The sequence below is a fragment of the Nyctereutes procyonoides genome, unplaced genomic scaffold (genome assembly GCF_905146905.1).
Source record: "Nyctereutes procyonoides isolate TBG_1078 unplaced genomic scaffold, NYPRO_anot_genome, whole genome shotgun sequence".
NCBI classification, from domain to species: domain Eukaryota; kingdom Metazoa; phylum Chordata; class Mammalia; order Carnivora; family Canidae; genus Nyctereutes; species Nyctereutes procyonoides.
Window position 1 is genome coordinate 15,210,170 of NW_026575051.1, and position 21,116 is coordinate 15,231,285.

Below are 21,116 nucleotides of genomic sequence, written 5' to 3' on the forward strand. Positions count from 1 at the left end.
CAGGAATGCTAGGTTTTTTCGGGTTCTCCCTCTCTTTGCACAGCTCTACCAAAATCCAGAGCTTCAGGAGAACTGGAGTAGTCTCTGAGGAGACTTTCCAAAGTCCTTCAAGCCCTGGAGGCCACATCATTTGGCTCACTTCATCATCTACTGAACATAACCCTAAGGCAACAAAGGTCCCCCAGCTTCCACTGGTTTCCTAGGCTAGACTTTTAACTTCTGTTTTGTTTTGGTAATGCATTCAATACATATATTTGTTGGCCACCTAGAACATATATTTCAGTATAACCACTATGTGTTCTTCCCTACTCTCACACCTCTAGACTTCCCTTTTCTGGAAATTGATGTTGGCAAAAGAAATGAAAAGAAGGCAGGAAAAAAATTTTGTGTACTCAAGCAGTTCTCCTACTTGGGATTCCTGTGAATCCCCCTCAATCTCAATAAAATCATTGAAATGCAGAGCTGAGCTGGATGACCAGGGGGTTAAAGTGATGCCCAAACATCGACTCTCATTTCCCTTTTTTCTACACTTATAAAGCTCTCTCTCTGTCCAACTAAGCCTAGTGGGTTATGTTGTCATGGCCCTTTGACAATCCTACAAACCATAGCTCTGCTCATGGAGACTAAGAGTTAACACATGGGCAAGAAACTAGAGTTCCCTCTCTGTGCAGGTTGGGTGGGCGGGGCCCCAGTCCAGAACTCTCCTCCTGGCACCCTTATGTGCTTACTTGTTCTCTCACAGAAATTGGTGCTCTGACTGAGGTTGTTGACATGACAGTGACAGCTCTGGAGTGCTCCAGCTGTGTGAAGGTAGCATTTCTGGGGATCAAGGCATGAGGGAGGAAACCAGGTGTAGCCGTCCTCACAGGCACACTCCAAACTCCCATTCTGGTTGCCACAGTCTGCACAAAAAACAGAGCTTGGTTGCATGAGATCTGGTTTATAAACTGACCAGTCCTGAGCTCTCACCCCTAGACTTAGAATCTGAACCAAGTGTTTCTCACCAAGAGCTAGAAGGGTGAAAGTAGGATGGCAATATGTTTAAGGTAAATATATGTCCAATTCAATAGATTCTCAGCCTGATAACAGACACCTAACAAAAACACAAAATCAAGTGGCTGGGCCTGACATCCAAAAGAAGGATGGATGCCCACGGATGCCCTGTAGATAGCCCTTAGAATGGGAAAGAGAAGCTGAAGAGAGGGTGTCAACCTGACAGCTATTTAAGAATTCTATAAAGTTCTTCACCACCTTTTTGTTGGAGGTTCCTCCTACCCACCCAGCACCATTCTCAGGTGATGCTAAACATCAAGAGAGTTTTTTCTTCTTGAGAGTCATGGTGAAAAATTCCATCAGCCAATTCTGTGTGCTCATTCCCTACTGACTGACCTAAAACACCCATCAACAGGTATTCCTTTATAATAGGCCAAAAAAATGGGACAAAGTCACCAGACATTTTTGGGGAAATATGCATTATGATATTTGATAGGGAATGATTCTCAAACTTTGTGATATTATGATAGGGAATGATTCCCAGACTTTGTCATGTCAGAATCACCTGGAGAGTCTCATTCCAAAGTTTCTGATTCAGTAAGTCTGGGAGAGGGCCAAGGATTTACATTTTCATTAAGCTCTCTGATACTGGTTCCGCTGCTAATCTGGGCACCACACTTTGAGAACTACTGCTTTAGGCAAAGCATTTAATGTCTCTGAGACCCAGCATTGTGATCATTATTGCTATCAATTATTTCTTGCTCTTTTCCAGGCACATAGTAGGATTACATATCCTGGCCCCCTGAGGTTGAATGGGGCCACAAGACCAGTATTTGCCAATAAGTTGTAAGCAGAATTAATATGTGTCACTTCGGAGTTAGAGGATTCAACTGCCAACGAGTGTTCTATTTCTTTTTGGCTCCAACTGAGTACATCTGAGATAGTGTCTGATTCATTAGCCTGAATTCCCAAGTGACCACACAAACACAACCCTGCTGCCAGCCTGCAATAAAGAGGTAGCATGAAGAAGAAATAAAAATGTCTTCTTTCAAACCACAGATAATGTGGGGATGATTGTCTCCATAGAGTAACCTAACCTGACCCGACTGCTACCCACCTTCCCCCTTCCATTCCCAGTCCCAAGAGGGCAGATTTACATGTAGTGGCTTTTGCTCTAATAATCTTCACTGGAGCATGTAACCATAATGATGGAGGCTTCAAAAGCTTCAGAAAATTCTTCAGGTCTCTCTTATCCTTGGAATCTCTATAGGACACCTGAAGCAGTAGCTCATACTCCCGGACTGGGCCTAAAAAGAGGAAGATAGTTAGGAGCCTCCTTTTTCAATCTGAGAGAGAAATATTGCCAAGGAAGCCACCAGAAAGCAATTGTCACATGTAGCCTGGAGGTCATAGGCTATGTCATGTTGCTTGTTACTGACTTCTACTCATCCAGACACTAAATAAAAATGAGCATCCAGAGGAAACACTTGCAGACAGCTCCACATGTGCTTGATCTATGTCTATCCCCATTTCTGCCAAGCCAGCTCTCCACTCTCCCTGACCCATCCTGGTATCACCCTCCTGACTTTACACGGTTCATCAGGATGCATTCAAGGTCAAGTTTCAGGCACCAAGACCCAAGAAAGAAGAGGTGAGGAAAATCCTAGTTATTCTTCCCTCTTTCTCTCCCAGCTCCAGTCTCCTTGGAGCATGTCCAGTGTAAAACCCCCAGTCTTGGGCAGCCCAGGTGGCTCAGCGGTTTAGCCACTTTCAGCCTGGGGCTTGATCCTGGAGTCCCAGGATCGAGGCCCCTTTCAGGCTCCTGCATTGAGTCTGCTTCTCCCTCTGCCTGTGTCTCTGCCTCTCTCTTATGAATAAATAAATAAAATCTTTTAAAAAAATAAAACCCCCCAGTCTCACACTTCCCTCTCCAAAGAGCCCTTTTTGATCCTATGAGGAGGTTTCAGTAATTAGCCAACTTTGAGTACCTTATATGAAATGCAAAAGCAAAACCAAACCAGAACTTACTTGAGCCTTTATGTACCCTCATCTCTGCCTTATCACTCCTGAGCAGCACCTTTTGTTTTCCTAAGGAGAAGCTGTTACATGTTCTGGACTCAGGAGACTATGAATCCTAGGAGGATCCTCCTACCCAGAACTCATTTAGGCACATTCACATGAAGCATAGTGTGGGATTTCATGAGGTTTCAAGATTGTCCTAAGCTCATCTACACATCTAGATTAGGAATATAAGGACCCTAAAGAGAGAGAAGGAAAGGGTGAACATCCTTCTGTTGTGGGTCTCTTCTGACTGCCACTGGCACTGAAATTTCCTAGAATTCTCAGATTTCTCGTGACAGCCATGCTTTCTGCGGGGATGGATGAGATGGGGAGCTTCTCTGAAACTGGCCCATTTGTTAGGAGCCTGGGGCACCAGGCAGAAGGGAAATTTATAGAGAAGGAAATCAGCAGATCAACCTCTAGACTTTTCAGAAGGCATTCAAGAGGGTGGCAGGAAGCCAGCTGAGGCTGACATGCCCCAGAACATGTACAAGAATTTCCTGCCTACCATTGCTTCCACCATCTCCCTGTATAGAGCTTCAGCCCAGCCTCTTACTCTCTCCTCTCCTCTTCCTTGTAGGCTGGAACCTCTGTCCCAGGTCTTGGGAGCTACACCAAGTAGGCGAAGGTAAGTGGACTCCTGCTCCCACTGCCCAAGCAGGTAAGAAGTGGGAGGAGACTCATGGCACTGGTTCTAGAGCCAGAGTGTTTAGATTTGAATCATTCCTCCTCCCCCTAGCTCTGTGTCTTAATTTTATTGACTGTAAAATAAAGATGACCATTCCACCTAAATCAGAGGGCCAGTGTAAGGATTTAATTCATCTAATGCACTTAACATAGCATCTGGCACCTAGTAACACCTCACTAAATATTGTCTTTTCACCGTCAGAGAAAATGTTTTCATAGCATTCCAAGTTGAATTTTTATTTCATTCTCTGAAGAAGTGTAGCCTTGCAGAGTGGTTTGTACAATGACACTATTTGCATACTTTTTATGACAGATCACTTCCCTGGACCAAAGCTTTCGCGGACTGACCCAGGAACCTAACAACCATCTGTGTGCACCATGGTTTCCACCAAGAAATATATTCAATGTCTGGAACATCAGAACAACAGATTAAATTTCAGAATGCAACCTATTCCTAGGCTGAGGGTTGGGCCCACTAATTACATTGTTAGGATTGAGATAAGGAATGAAAGGAAGAATATGAAACAGCTACTTGCCCAATATGATGCAGGTTACTGCGCCTTTATGTATTATTTAATTCTCACAAATGTGTTGCATTTGTCCAGTAGGGATGGCTATTATTCTAGTTTTCCAGATTTGAGGTGTTTAACTGTGTGTCAAAGATCTCCAGTCAGAAGACCTACTGAGGTAGGAACCCTAGTTCCTTGTCTACTGCACCACACTCCCTAAGGGAGGCTCAGCTCACCTGGATGCTTTTTCCTATTCAAAATGAGTCCTCCTTTTGTTTTGATGCCTTCAGTTCTCTGTTTAAAAGAAAATGAGAATTATTAAGGCAGAGCTTTGTAATGATTTACTTCATAAGGCCTTATTGAATCTCCCAGATGAATTGAAATTATGGATCTAAAATCCAAGTCAGGGATAGTGGAGAGGTGGCCAGAGAAGGCTTCTCTGAGGCAACTTTTGAGCACAAACCTGAAGGAGGTAGTGGAGTAAGGATCCCTGGAGAAAGAACTTTCCTGGCAGAGGGAACTGCACATGCAATGGCCTTGGGGTAAGAATATCTCTGGCATGTGAGGAGAGAGTGAGGAGACCAGAGTAGCACAATGGAGTGGGGAAGGGGAGATGGTAGGACTCGAACTCAGAAAGTATCTCCAAGGAGGTGGGCTGTTGAATCTTTATAGGGCAACAGCTTAATTTTTACTTGAGTGGGATGGGAACCCACTGGAGAGTTCTCAAAAGAGGTGAGAGTGCTCTACTTTACTTTTTAGAAGGCTCAATCCTGCAGCCATGTTGGGAACAGACAGGCAGAGAAGCAATGAGAGCATCTCAGGAGTTATTGAAATAACACAGGCGAGAGATACTAAAGGTGTGGATCAAGGTGGAAGCCACAGAGGTAGTGAGAAATGTTTGAATTCTGGGTGTATTTCAAAGATAAAACAAAACAAAACAGGAGCCAATGGTTTAAATATGGATTATGGGAAGAGTCAAACGTGAAAATAAGTTTTTTGCCCAAGCATCTGGAGAGACAATGATGCCACTTGTTGAGATGGGAAAGGAGAAGCAGGTTTGGTGAAAAAAAAACATCAGGAATTTAATTTTGGACATATTAAGTTAAGGGGTCTATTGGACACCCAGCTGGAGACACCCACGTAGGTAGTAGACAGACATATAGCTGTAGAGTTCAGGGGAGAAGGTCGAGATGCAGATGTATATTTGGGAGTCATCAGGGTGTAAAGAATACTAAAACCATGATCCTAGATGAAAACATTGAGAGAGTGAGTGTAGTTGGGGGTGAGAGTCCAGTGATTGCCCATACCAATCTTTATGCCTTTCCTCAAAGAAATCATAAGAAGGAATGTGCTGAGCTAAACATGATCTCCAAAATGGTTTAGTCTAAGTTCCTTATTTTGCAGTTAGCTCATCTAAATTCCAAGAGATAAAACTGTCCAAGGCTATGCAGCTAATGTTGGTAACGTGGAGACAAGAACCCAAGATTTTTCATTCCAAGTCTATTAAATTATGCAGTTCCAGTTGCCAAGAGAATGATGGGCTTTCAAAGGGCAGAGGGAGAGAAGAGAGGTGGTAGAGAGGGAAAATAGGGCATATGCCAACTCACCCCCGGGAAGCCTTCCCAACCCTCAATGAGTGTGAAGAAAGAGATGAGCCAGAGCACGTGGACTTGCATCTTCAGTTGGCCTCCCTCCTTATCCTGGATTCAACGTAAACAACCAGAGTCACAGTCTGTGGCTAGACAATGGATATATCATGCAAGGCTGAGGCACAAAAACAGGTCATTCAAGCCAGGATTTAAAAATGCACACAGCGGTAGAGACTAACGAGTGGGTCAGAATCCCTGAGTGGTTGATTATTTTTCCACCTCACATGTGTAGCCTGAGATGCCATTATTTCCACTCTGATAGCAGGAGTAGTAAGCTTCTGTCTTTACAAACTGCCTAGAAAATTGCTCGAGAGCTCTCTTCTCAGTGATGAAATTTGACCAAACATAGGCTATTTTAAAATCATGCCTTGCTTAACTTTGCAAACAAATGCATTTAACATCCAGCCTTTTTATATTTCATGGTTTCCTTTCATTTCCATAAAAACAAACATTAAAATAACCGAAGATCTGGGGCAGCTAGGTGGCTCAGTGGTTGAGCCTTTGGCTCAGGTCATCATCCTGCAGTTCTGAGATTGAGTCTCAAAACAGGCTCTTCTCCCTCTGCTTGTGTCTCTGCCTCTGTGTGTGTCTTTCATGAATAAATAAATAACATCTTTGAAAAACAAACAAACATATAAATAAATAAGTAACTGAAGATCCTTAGAACCATGACTATAAGGACAAAATCAGAGTATGTAAGCATAGAAATAATAATGAACAAATCAAACAAATTTCTTTCCTTATAGTTGATGTAATTATCAACAAATTATGCTTGACTTTATGCTTATGTCAGAATAATTTAGACAAAAATCAACACATAGTCATGGTCACAAAATTAGCCATGTGTACCCAGGATTTTCATATCAACAACAACAAAATCATGGTAAGTTAGAACTGTTCTGTCCAATATGGTAGCCACTGGAGCTATGTGGAAATCTAAATTTTAGTTTTAATTACAATAGAATGAAATGAAAATTTCGATTTCTCTGTCACACTAGCCACATTTCAAGTGCTCAACAACCACATGTAGCTAGTGGCTACCAATGTTAGGCAGTGTAGATGCAGAACACTTTGATTATTTTTTTGAAGATTTATTTATTACTTAGAAAGAGAGAAAGAGTGCACAGGGGGAAGGCACAGAGAGAGGAAGAGAGGAGAGGTAATCTCAAGCTGAGTGGGAATTCAGACTTGGGGCTCAATCCCACAACCCTGAGATCATGACCTGGGCCGAAATCGAGAGCCAGACACTCAACTGACTGAGCCACCCAGTTGCCCCAGAACACTTCCATTTTTGCCAAAAGTTATATTAGGCACGAAATAGTATTCAGCCTTAAAATAGAAGGAAATCCTGTCACATGATAAGACATGGATAAACATCAAGGGCATTATATTTTTTAAAAAGAAGCCAATGGGAAAAAGATCTTGTATGATTCTACTTCTATGAAGTATCTAAAGAAGTCAAGCTCACAGAAATAGAAAATAGAATGGTGGTCACCAAGGGCTTGGAGAAGGGAAAATAGAGACTTATTATTTAGTAATAACGATAATAATAAAAAGTTTCAGTTTTGCCAGAACAGAAAGTTCCAGAGAACTGATGTACAGCAATGTGAATATACTTTACATTATTGAAACTGCACACTTAAAAATGGTTAAGGCAGTACATTTTATGTTATGTGGGGTTTTTTTACCACAATTTCTGAAAAGTTGTATTGAATATCATTGATAGAAATGAAGGTACACTTCCCTCTGGCCTCTCAACATTATTCCACATGGGAAAAGATGAAAAACTCTAATTCCCAAACTCAATAACCCACCACTAGAATAAGTGTCCTTGGTTAGCAGCACAGAAAACACAGAGTTGAGCCCTTCCTTCCAGCCCTTACCTTGTTTCCCAGATGCACTTTAACCCTCATACAAACCCTGCCATGGCTGACTGTGCTGCCTCACACTTTGCTCTTGGATCTACAAAAAAAGAAAAAAGGTGCTAGAGACAAGATAAAAATTACTACAGCCATGGCCTACATGTCAGCAGAGACCCTTTCCAGGGCTTTCTAGGGAAGCATGAAAAATAAGCAAGGAAACATATACAACTTGTGTGTTTACCTTTTCCCCTCCTGGTCCACTCCTGTCCCTACATTCCCACTTGCCAAAACTCCTTCAAAATCTACTGATTTAGCTTTGAGCAGAAGCCTGTGCTCCAGATTGTTCTTCTAGATCTTGCTTTTCAAAACTCATCTCCTCTGGGTCCTATTTCCCCTGGCCAGCTCTGTGCTGGACATTTATCCATAGAGCAGTGTTTTTCAAACATTTTGAACAGGACCCATAAAAAAGATATATATTTTATAATGTGCATATATACATACACATATAATAAAATGTATGAGTGTGTACATCTAAATAACGGAATAGTTAAATAACAGAACAATTCTGTGAAACAGAGCATAATTATTTCTGAGATGTGCCCTTGGATATTTCCATTTTTTATTAACTTTTTATTGAAATTCCACTTAGTTAATATTAGTTTCAGGTGTACAATATAGTGATTCAACACTTGTATGCAACACCCTGTGCTCATCACAGCAAGTGCCCTCCTTAATCCCCGTCAACTATTTCCCTCATCCCCCCCACATCCCCTCTGGTAACCATCAGTTTCTTCTCTATAGTAAAGAGTCTGTTTCTTGGTTTGTCTCTCTCTTTTTCCCCTCTGCTCATTTGTTTTATTTTTTAAATTCCACATAAGAGGGAAATCATAGGGTATTTGTGGTATTTGTCTTTCCCTGACTGACTTATTTTAGTTTAACATATTTCTTTTTATCTCCATTTATGCCTTGCAAATGGCAAGATTTCATTCTTTTATATGGCTGAGTAATATTCTGTTATATATATATGTCAATGGACACTAGGGCTGGTTCCATAACTTAGCTATTGTACATAATGTTGGTATAAACATTGGGATGTATGTATCCCTTTGAATTAGTATTTTTGTATTCTTTGGGTAAACACCTAGTACTGTAATTTCTGGATTGTAGGTTAATTTTATTTTTTTAAAGATTTTATCATTTATTTTGTTTGAGAGAGAAAGAGAATGAACAGGTGGAGGGGTAGAGAGAGGGGAAGAGAATCTCAAGCAGACTCTGCACTGAGTGCAAAGCCTTTTGAGGGCCTTGATCTCACAACCCTGAGAACATGACCTGAGCTGAAACCAAGAGTTGGATGTTTACATAACTGAGTCACCCAGGAGCCCTAGGGTAGCTGTAGTTTTAACTTTTTGAGGAACCTCATACTGTTTTCCACAGTGGCTGCACCAGTTTGCATTCCCACCAACAGTGTAAGAAAATGCCCTTTCTCCACATCCTCATCAACATCTGTTATTTCCTGTGTTGTTGATTTTAGCAGGAAAACACAGGAACACACCTCACACATTCTAACACGTGTGAGGTGATATTGTAGTTTTGATTCATTTTCCTCTGATGGTATGTGATGTTAGGTATTTTCTCATGTGGTGTGTTGGCCATCTTTTGGCCGTGTTTTTTTCTTTTTTTCAGATTTTATTTATTTATTCTCTTTTCTTGTATGTCTGTATGTCTTTTTCTTTTTCTTTTTCTTTTTTTTTAGATTTTATTTATTTATTCATGAGAGACAGAGAGAGAGGTAGAGACAGAGGTAGGCTCCCTGCAGGGAGCCTGACTCAAGACCTGATCCCAGGACTCCCAGATTACAACCTGAGCCAAAAGCAGATGCTCAACCACTGAGCCACCCAGGCAACCCCTATCCGTATGTTTTATTTGGAAAAAAGTCTATTCGACTCTTTTATTTTTAATTGGATTCTTCATTTTGGGGGTATTGAGTTTTGTAAGTTCTTTATATTTTTTGGATACCAACCCTTTATCTAATATGTCATTTGCAAATAACTTCTTCCATTCCATAAGTTGCCTTTGAGTTTTGTTGATTGTTTCCTTCACTGTGCAGAACTTTTTTATTTTGATGAAGTCCCAATAGTTCATTTTTGCTTTTATTTCCCTTACTGAAGAGACATATCTAGAAAGAAGTTGCCATGGGTATCGTCAAAGAGGTTACTACACGTATTCTTCTCTAGGATTTTTATGGTTTCCTGTCTCACAATTAGGGTTTGAATCCATTTTGGATTTATTTTCATGTATGGTGTAAGAAAGTGGTCCAGTTTCATTGCTTTGCATGTTTTACAGTTTTCCCAACACCATTTGTTGAAGAGACTTTTTCCCATTGAATATTCTTTCCTGCTTTGTCAAAGATTAATTAACCATATGATTGTGGGTTCATTTCTGGGTTTTCTGTTCTGTTCCATTGATCTGTGTATCTATTTTTGTGCCAGTACCATACTGTTTTTACCACTATAGCTTTGAGATATAACTATTTGTTTTTATTTTATTGGGTTGTGGCTTTTTTCTGGTTTTATTTTTTTGGTAAACTGTCACATCCTACTAAATTGATTTACCAACACCTTCTTCGAGTACAGCCACGTCGTAGAGGAAGCTTGTGCTCTTTCCAACCCCATTCTCACTTTTTCTTTACTTCCAGGAAAAACTTTTTAATGTCAGTTCCTGACATTGAGCACTTTTTGCACCATAGTCTGTAGTGCTGAAGTTTTCAAAGAGGGCAATAGTCACTGTGCATGTGGGTATAATCTATCCTCTCCTTGTGCCAGAGCCTGCTTCCAAATGGGAGGCCTGGCTCTTATGTAGCTCTTTCTCTCAATCATTTCTCTCTGAAATATCTTTTTTTCTCCATCATATTGCCCAAGCTTGAGCCTGCAAACCCAACTCTAAAAGTCCCTAATGACAGCCTGGGCATTATGAGGAAATTCTCTCATACTCTTGGCCTCTTTATCCCCTCTTCCTCCCTTGTGGAGGGTGTATTCTGGGCTGTCTCCTTGGACTTGCTAGAAATGGTAAATTGTCACTTACAGTCAGAGTTTCAGACCAGTGATTCCAGTGATTCCTGCTCTGTAGGCCAATCATGAATAGCTGGACTATTAAAAGGAAGGAGGAGGAGAGGTTAGGGAAGGAAGAACAGAGGAAGAAAAGAAAATATTTGGAAGCTCATTAGAAAACACAGATGACCTTATCCCCCTTACACCCTACTCAATCCTAGGCCAAACCCAGCCATGTGCATAATTAAATCAACCAAAGGATGCTGACCTCTATGCAGGTTTAAGAGTTGTTATTCTAGCCTGGTTCTGGGATAGGGAACAGGAGTGCAGCACTGAAGCCAAACCTGAGATTTGAGTTCTACTTTGGGATTTGGGACCAAAGCTCAAACTAATCAAAGGGTTTTCTTTGCTTCCTTGGTGTATACTTCTGGGATAAGGTTGGAAGACTGAATTTCAGATAAATAATGACTAATTTTTTTAGTGTTCAGTATGAGCCACACAATATTTGAGACATTATTGATCATCCAGAATTATTCGTTGTTTTTCTGAAATTCAAATTTAACCAGGCATCCTCTATTTGACATCTAGTCAAAGGTGGGAAAATAGAATTTCAAGGTGCACAGGACCCAAGCACTGTGGCTGGATTGCCCAGGGTTTGGGTACCAGCTTTGACTTGATAAATGTCAAATTGAGGCTTTCATACCTCAGTTTACTGATCTATCATGTGGAGGAAATCGTATTAATTCAGAGATTCTTAGGAGATTTGAAAGCATTATTGCATGTAAAGTACACCAAACAGTGCTTGGCAGGTAGTAAGCCTCAATTATGGTCAGCAATTAATATTAGCATTACTAATATTTTAATTTCATCACCTGTATTTATAGTTACTTGTTAAATTGTGTCAGAATTTGACTTCAATTGTGAGTCAGATTAACTTACCAAGTAAAAGGTGCTCCCAAGTCAATGGCCACCACTATGTAAAGAGAAGGATGGATCCCAGCCTCAAAATGATAAAAGCTATTTTTTTACAGTAACTGAATTAGCTGACTCAAAAGAGAGTCCTCGACAGTGTGCATGTCAGAAATACTGTGTCTGTGTGTGTCTGTCTGTGTGTCTTGGGTAATCTTAAATCCCACTTAACTTTGCTTTTACTAAATGTGACCCCCATGGTATTTTCAGCACTTCCTTTCCAAGCTGAAAGTGTCCTGATTATTTTTTTTAATATTTTATTTATTTATTCATGAAGGACACAGAGAAAGAGCCAGAGTCATTACAGGAGAAGCAAAGCAGACTCCTCAAGGGGAACCCAGTGAGGGTCTAGATCCCAGGACCCTGGGATCATGTCCTGAGTCAAAGGCAGATGCTCAACCACTGAGCCACCCAGGTGTCCCCAAAGTCCTGATTATTAAAAAATTCTCAGAATCTGTGTACTCCTGCCACAGACAAGGAGCTGTTGTTGACATCAGAGTACACGTGTTTACATCACTCACTGGGCAGCAGCTGGGGACTGCTGATGCCTGACCCACAGCTGTGTTGGCACCAGCTGCAGTGGGAAGGCTTGACCATGGTAGAACCTCCCTCACTTCCTTGAATTCATTCAAGTGAATTCATTCCTGATAATCCTTGTCCTTCAATCTGCAGAGAACAATCATTAGGTTTCGCTACTACGCCTCTGGAGAATGTTGTCCATTGTCTCTCCATTCTTCCAGTTATGTCTTTATGGGTCCCAAATATTATTTATTTATGTCAACACTTGTCACCTTATCAACAGTGGTGCTGAGTTGGAACTGCTCATACCTACACTTACCAGCATTTTTAGCAATATTCTAATCTTAGGCACTGTTGAACACTTAGGTTGCTCTCCTGGCACCAGTATTTATGGGATTGTTTCTTCCTCTATAAATAGAAGAATTCCCAGTAGAGATGTCCCCCTCTTCTCTGTCCTGGACTCACATGGGCACACATGCATACCACACACACACACACATACACACACACGTGCATGCACACACTAATTGAAACAGCAGATCTCCAGCTAACATCTGAAGGACATCATAACTCAAATAGAACTGATTGTTTTATAGGCAGAAGACCTGTAAAACCTTGGTTTTATTTCATCTTTCATTTTATAGCTTTTTGGTAACATTTTCATTGCGATATGTCTTTGTGGAGGAAGCCTTAGGCCTTTTGCCTTTGAGATGGGTTTCTTTGTACTCCTTTAAGTAGGCAGTTATAGTAGGAGTCAGGTAAAAAAGGTAGGTAGGGACAAAGAAGACAACCAATTCACATCTGGAAAAGTGTTGAGAAGTTTGGTGAATCTTGAGCTAGACAAATTTCTTCTGGAAGCACTACAATTTAAAGTTATTTAAAATCTCAGTGAGCATCTGCATAGATATGTGTGCACAGTACAATTTTAAGCACATATTTTACATTTTAGCATATTTTAGTATGCTTCTGTTGTATAAACATAATGGAAAAGAGCTAGATGAACAGAATCTAACCCCAGGTTTGTCTCTGATCTGTCAGAACCTGTGGAAGCTAAAGAAAAAAAAAAAACAGAACATGCTGGAACACAGTTTCTTCCTCTATAAAATAAGCAATAGGGGAGTATGAGCCCAGAGCCATTCACATTCAAAGTCTATTGTTATATGCCCATTTGTCAGTTTCTCTTTGGACATTATTTATTTAATTATTCTCTCCTATAGTGTCTGTCAATCATCAAGCTAAGTGGGGAAAGATTAAAATTTTTTACTGGGCTTTATACTTGTTTTCTCCTCCAACTGGTTATTAAAATTCTGGAATATGTGTTGAGATAGGCTGGGAACCTACTAAGAATGAAGTCCTTGGGTTGAGAACAAAGGTGTGATTTTTGAGAATTCTAGAATTATAAGGCTGAGAGAGACAAAAGGAACGACTTAGCTCAGTTATTCCTTCTCCAGGATGCTTTACCCATCTGCTAAACTCTAATTTGTTCAACCACTGGATATTGAGAGCCTCCAATTTTCTGGGCACTGTACCAGACACCAGCGGTTCACAGCATAGCTGGGCAAGGCATTCATACACTCTAGCTCCCGTAGTTTTGGGAAACTCCAAAAGCGGTGATCCAGCCCTACTTTTGAAAACAACTGCTGGGTGGCTGGGGTCTCTTTGTTTCTTGTTTAAATCCTGCACCGTTTCCTTGAATGGCTCTCCCTTCAGAGCCCAGTTCATGACCCTACCTCCTCGTGGGATCCTTTTAGACCCCAAAATCAAGAAATCTATTTTTTACAAGTGTGGGTGTCCTCTCCCACTCGTGGGAACTTTGGCTACAGAGCATTTCTCATATTGCTGGTGCTGTCAGCCTAGCATGGCTGTGTGCTCCCCACTAACAAAGATCTGGACTTTTTAAAGCTTTTCTGTCTGTACTTTGTATCTCAACAAAGACACAGGATGATCTGTTGTTCTTAGCTCATCACCCAATACTTCTTCCGATGTCCTAGTAGAGTACATTTCCCACAGACAAGTCCAGCTCAATCCTGTTGCAAGAGCCTGATGGCCAGCCTCGGGAGTTGGCTCTCTTCCAACCCTTTGTAACTAAAGATTTTCTCCTGTCATTCATGGGTCAGTAGAGCCAATATTAGCACCAAGCCCTTAGAGGACGATTAATGGCATTCCAGAGAAGGTGCCAAGCTGTTTCTTCCAGCCAAGCCTTCAGCTCAGCGATAGGGACCCAGCCTTCCTGGAATCCCCAGGTCGGATTTATTTCCCATCTTCCTCACATGACTCTGCTTACTTAGCGGGTAAAACCCATGGAATTTAAACTTCCTCTTAGATTGTTCCCTTGAAAAAGTACTTGAACAGCACTTAAGGGAGGTGATGATTACATAATAAGAAATAAGTATAATTCTTTGTCATTTACTAAATGCTTCTGTATGTATAGATTTGGTTATTTTGGCAATCTTACAAGTAAAGTGGGGATTATTTTCATTACATACTTGAAGAAAATGAGAAGGATAGGCCTATATTCTAAATAAAAAGAATTTATCAACCTTTTCTCTAAATTTCTCTCCCTAAAGAATTTAATATTTCTCTTGGACTCTGAGCCAATGCATGTTATTGTTTGGGATATGATTTTAATAAGGTCCTGATTGTTAATTTGATCTCCATCTGAGTTTCTTACAAATAAGCTTGCTTTGTTCAGAAAAAAGAAGAATATACTTTTCAAAGCTATCCTCCTAGCAATGTGAGTGTCATCAGTGTCCAAGGATGAAAACACACTTTAGTAGGCCCATTGGAAAGAACTAGAAAACAGGCTTTGTGGCATCTTCTTATGTGAATGATCAAATTAAAGATGTTACAGGCTCTTCTTGGATACCTTTTTAAAGAAATGTAAAATGAATATACAACTTTCATTCAGAGCTTAAACTGATAAATCTTAACTATTTCAAGTATACCAAAACCATTCTTTCTTTGTTTCCCTATGCCTATTAACAGTATTTTCATAATAATCTCCTAATGAGTAAAAGCAAGTTCCAAAAACATTCCCCAAATGATTCTTCTAGAAATAGAACCAGTTTCCTGGCATTCCACCTATCCTGTAAATATTATGTTAGTCCATACTCAAAAACCTCCCAGGCCCCATACTAGATTCAGATAAAAAGTACACACACTATTGTGGCAGATTCGTCATCTGGACTCCTACAATCTGCCCTCAAACATTCCTTCTATCAAGCTTTGTCTTGTGCATCCTTAATTCTGGACAAACTGAGATTTTTTTCCAGGTTCAAGTGCTGCTTCAAAAGGTCTATGCATTTTGAACTTCGATCAAAGTAACCAAATGCCCTCTCCATTTGTCCCCATCTACACACCCCAGCGAGGTGTAGAAATGCTAATTTCATCACCATGCTCCCAGCATCTTTTTTAATGTTTGCCAAATTGATAGGCAAAATTTTTGTCTAATTGTTTTATCTTCCATGTCTTTGGTTTTTTTATCACTAAGACTAAGCCTTATTTTTGTCAGATGTTTATTAGCCATTTGTTTTGTTTGTTTTTCTGGCTTGACTTTTTAAGTCATTGTTCAAAGTTTTTCTGTTGGGATGTTTACTTTTTCTTAAGAACTGCTTCTTTGGAACTTTTGTATAACATGTATATTAGCTCTTTGTCACTTCTGTTATAAATATTTGTTCATTTGTCTTTGGTTTTTTAACTTCTCATGGTCTGCACAAGAGCTCAAAGTGTTCATGAAATCACATCTGTCATTCTTTTTCCAGTATGTATTTTAAACTAGGAGTCATGCATAAAAAAATTTTTTATAAAAAAAATATTTTTATACAGACGCCTGGATGGTTCCCCAGTTGAACATCTGCCTTGGGCCCAGTGTATGATCCTGGGGACCCAGGATCGAGTCCCATGTCGGGCTCCCTGCATGGAGCCTGCTTCTCCCTCTGCCTGTGTCTCGGCCTCTCTCTCTCTGTGTGTGTCTCTCATGAATAAATAAGTAAAATCTTTCTAAAAAAAATTTTTTATAAAATGACTGTAAAAATATTCTTATATATTTTCTTCTAAACCTTCTTTAATTTTAATTTTACATTTAAACTTTTAATCCTTTTGGAGTTACTTTAGATTTTGGTATGAAACTAGTGTTTACTTTCATTTTCCTCCAAATGAACAGTTATCCCAACTACATATCTTGACCAAACCATTCTTTAGCAAGATAGCTCAGTAATTCCTTATCAGTTTTAAAGGCCACCTTCGTCATATAATAAAATTCTGACTTAAATATTTGCAAATTTTACCGCTGTGTCTTTTCTTCCACTACTTAGTGGTTAATTAGCATTTTGGTCAATAACATGGTAGAGTGTAATATGCCCAAGAAATATATCATTAAGTTTCTTACGAGAAACAATTAGCCTAATTTTCTAAGGGATTAAGCATAAGGAAGTCTTCAAGCAAAATTGTGCTAAACTACAAACACAAGTGTGCAGGGTTTTCATGGAAAATATAATCTGCTTATACAAAGTCTCTTTACCCAAAACTTCGCAGGTGTGAATTTGTTCCATTGTGACAAGCTACCTAATACCACAAATTTATAGTAAATGCCTGTTTATCCCTAAACAATAAAGGAACTTTTACAATCAGTTTTTTTTTATGTTATCTTACAATAAAAAAGCAAATAAGGAAATTCTCTTAGACTTTATATTAAAAGACTTTCTTTAAAACAAAATGAAAATCTAGAGTTTCCAAAGTCTGTGGACCTCAGAAATTAAAAATGGACATTTGCACTGAGGACCCAGAGGGGGGGCCCGATAACCCCCATTAACAAGATTTAACTACCATTTGCACAGTTTGAGGGCTACATGCCTCACTGCTGTTCTCCTCTTTACATGTTATTTATTCAACTGACTGCCTGCAGGGAATTTATGACGACTCTCTGAAATACCAGGGCACTTTCACACTTATTAATTCTTACGGATTTTCATTCTCGACATCCTAGAATTCCAGGTTTCCACCTGCCATTGAACAGGAGCCTCTGAGATTTTCAGTGGCTTTCAGAGGAGGGGTATGGTAGGAAGGCCTCCATTCTCCAAGGGTTTGTGTCCTACAGTTGTGGATTTCCTCAAGGCTGGAACCAGCTGGGCATGTGAGAGGATAAATGCCAGACCATGTAGACCTTTTGCACCATCCCTCCAAATTTCTAGATTATTTTCACAGCTATGAAGACTGGGTATCTATCTCCTCTTGAACTGTGGAGACCCTGACATCCTGTGATCACTTCCTTGCTCACATACACATACAAGTGCATATGGATGCAAAGTATCTTCAGCACAACAAGAGATAAATCCTGTAATGGGAACCCTATCCCTACTTGAAAAAACAATTAAAGAAATTTACTCTCTTTTTAGAGAAGTAGGACATGCATACCTATGAGGCATGTCAGCAACAGTTTCCATCAGTTTGTGGCAGTGCACAAAATAGAAGGATTTGCAAGTCAACCTGAGAAGCCTCAACATGCCTACATTTATTTTAAATCTTAATTTAAATCTTATTTTAAATCTTGACGCTGGTCCCTACCATTCTGCAAATTAAGTAACCAGAGCATGAAAAGCTAAATAATGTGCTCAAAGTTACAATAATTGCTAATAGTTGAATAAAGTAGTATGCTTTTGGCCGTTTTTGTGAGACTGTTTTGAATTTTGGTTATGGTTGGATAATTAGCAGGGGCTCTATTACAGAAAAAAAAGAACATAAAAGGCTGTATTAATCTTCAAATAAATTATAGAACACATGTTTATCTATTTTTATTATTTTTTTCTATCTGTAATTTTTCACCTATGTGTATTATTATCAGGATTAGTTTAATGAATAGCAACATGGAAAAGCCACAGACATCATTTCTCCACACGTCTGCACTCTGACCTTCTTTCTATACTTTCTTCAGTAATTTCCCATTATCTAGTATATCAGGTTTACATAAATAAATTTTTCTTAAAAAAAAAAAGAGGGGCACCTGGGTGGCTCAGTGGTTGAGTGTCTGCCTTTGGTCATGATCCTGGGGTACTGGGATCAAGTCCCTCATCAGGCTCTTTGCAGGGAGCCTGCTTCTCCCTCTGCCAATGTCTCTGCATTTTTCTCTGTGTCTCTCATGAATAAATAAATAAAATGTTTTTAAAAAAAGAATAAAGAAAAGAAAAAGAAAAATTGCTGATTTTCAAGGCCTGTCAGTCAGAAAATACAGTATATGCCTTTATATTTATTAAGGGAAAGAAGCAGGAGAATGATAATATGGATGCATTTTTGGATTTTTCCGAGTTCAAGGAAGGAGCTAAGTTGGGAAGTACTTTCCAGATTTATGCTGGTTCAGGCAAAGCTTATTATGAATTCATCTTAAAGTGAAAATACAATTAATCTGCTCAAGCATCTTTTTATTTAAAGAGGTGGCTCAAGTTAATGTATTACTGACCAGGGGAAGTCATGAAATTGATATTTTTAACAAGTATCCATGGTGGCGCCTTCTTTATTCCAGTCCATCTACTTCCCAGTCACACCTGAAAAATAATGGATACTGTGTTCTAATCTCTTGTAGAGAGAAGTGTGTGTACAGTGTCAGAAAACCTGGAGTCTGTGAATCAGCAACTCACCTCAATTTACACAGTCACCAAGAAGATGAACTCTCTTGTCTCCGCTCATTGCCTTTTCCATCCTCTATTCATTTATTTAGCCTTCTTCAGGAAATGGGATTTTGAAATCAGAGTTTTCCCCACAGTGGAGGGGAGAATATCTCAAATGAACCAACCATACTGGTGATAGTAGACACATTCTAAGGAATCAAATAACAGCCATTGGGCTTACCTGGTGATTCCTCTCTTTCACAGCCTTTGGGAGCTTTCCTCCAGTGTATTTGTGGTTCAGTCACTTCTTAATGCTCTTTGGAAAGACATCGTTCATATCTGAACAGCAGCTCACCGGCATTCACACGGGCCCACTGACACATAAGGAACTCCAGGTGCATGTTGCTGCCCTTGTATGCAGACAAGCCCAAGACACACCCCCTTCAAGAAGGAAAAAAGAAATACTTTTCTGCTGACTCCCTCCCACTTGGAGTGAATACCAGGCCTGGTAAGAGGAAGGAGCTCCGAGACCAAGACCTAATGATTTTGCAGCAAACACAGACAGATTTCTGAAACCACAAAAGGAAAATGGAAGAAAAATGCTCTAGGGGAATGCGGAACACTTCTGTCCTAGATCAGTCTGCTAGCAAATGCCACTCTATCAAGCTTTCATGTCCAGCCTCAGGACAACCTGGGTCATACCCCATAAAGTAAAAGGAATGCAATCCTTCATGTATCATTCCAATTGGGGCAGGTGGGTAATTCCAATGGAGTGAAGGTAGGAGTCCATGTTATTTTTCCATTCTGACTTTCTCACTCAAAGCCGAAGAACCAACTTAGCTCTTTCCCAGACAAAGGAACCTCAGACCTGCTGGTGGGATAATATGGAATTGGAGGCTGGTGAAACAGAACAACAGTGTACATGCTGAAGGTGAATGCTTTCTGTATATTCTTTGCTCTTAGAAAACCTAGAACTAAATCTGATTTTTAACTTTTTAAATAAATGTTTTTTTCATTCCTAAGGATCCAACAGATTTGAAAACTAGCATTATCTTTATTACAAATGACTTTGAGGTGGCCTTAAGCCACTCCCTAATTTGCAAATGACTTAAAGTGGCTCATAAGGCTAGTGCATCAAAAAAAATGATATTAAAATAGAAATAAGGGAGCACAAACTATGAAATTTCTATATAAACTACACAAACTCTAAAAAGGGAAGTTATAAAAGTAGAGTGGCAATTAAGAAAAAGAATGCAAACAAAAACCTATGCAGCGTCCACATGATTTTATAAATTTGAAACTTCATTTTAGGAGCAGAGCTTTATAGCATTCAAAAAAAAAGGGGGGGGAAGCTAATCAGGTATATTGTTCTTATCACAAAAGAGGAAGCATTCAAGTTCTGAGGAAGGAGAAAATGGTCTTCAGAGCACTAAATTCTGATAGAAATATATTTTTTAGAAAGAACAATATCCCTAAGACTTTTAGGGCCAAGAAGACCCAAACACAATGTGACCCTCTTATTTCCAACACCAGGTGAACCACATGGTCTGAGGCACAATTCTACATGGTCAAGTCTCAATCTGGTCCAGTAGAAAAGTTGTCCAAAGGACAAAGCCTGCTTGACAATCCCTAATTGCTCAAAGGCATCAACCATTCCTCCTTGTCTCCCATGAGCCCAGGAAGAATAGAACTGATCTCATAATTCAATCAAATCAATTTCATTCTCTTCTGTGCCCTTTTGCCTGTTTTTCTGATCCACCAACCAAATACAGAGAGTCAAGAGCTGCCAGAAGGACTTCATTCAGTTGATCCAATCCTGAAGTCCTAGGACTAGATGCTCTCTTTTCAGTTTGGTGCTGCCCTTTTCCTGTTATCTTTATTAAAATGCAAGTGCCTGTCGGAGCACAAAAGTCACTAATTGCTTAGTGGGAATATGTTCATAAAATGGAACCAATAATCTGCCAATCACTTAGGGAGGAAAGTGGCTGTGGAATTGGAACGGGAAAAAGGGAACGAGTAAGGCAGACAAAATGGCCAATCAATGTGGAGCTTAATGTGGGGGGGTCTTGAAGCTCACAAAGAAGCTCTGTTACTGACCTCCAGCTCATTGTGTTGCAAAGCCTAGCAACCTCCCAGGGGCTGGCATATGGCCCTAGGACCCAAAGAGATCCCTATAGTTTCTTTTTAGACCAAAAACATTTTAGCAGATAGTAGTAAATTA

General features: G+C 39.9%; 1 protein-coding gene across 6 annotated transcripts in view; it reads right to left on the minus strand.

Annotated features, from left to right (window-relative positions):
- The window catches only part of ADGRF1 (adhesion G protein-coupled receptor F1), a 39,869-nt gene extending 20,622 nt beyond the window's left edge, over positions 1–19,247 (minus strand). For 3 of the 6 annotated variants that reach the window (XM_055330296.1, XM_055330294.1, XM_055330291.1), the window contains exons 1-7: positions 18,926–19,042; positions 18,748–18,832; positions 7,783–7,861; positions 5,858–5,950; positions 4,487–4,544; positions 2,151–2,300; positions 729–902 (exon numbers count right to left, since the gene is read on the minus strand). In XM_055330296.1, coding sequence (XP_055186271.1) covers positions 729–902; positions 2,151–2,300; positions 4,487–4,544; positions 5,858–5,950; positions 7,783–7,812 — 505 coding nt within the window. In that variant the 5' untranslated portion in view covers positions 7,813–7,861; positions 18,748–18,832; positions 18,926–19,042. Of the gene's footprint in view, positions 1–728; positions 903–2,150; positions 2,301–4,486; positions 4,545–5,857; positions 5,951–7,782; positions 7,862–10,842; positions 10,908–18,747; positions 18,833–18,925; positions 19,043–19,136 lie in introns of those variants that run through there. The other 3 variants (XM_055330293.1, XM_055330292.1, XM_055330297.1) reach the window with 3 other exon arrangements.
- Positions 19,248–21,116: the final 1,869 nt, after the last annotated feature.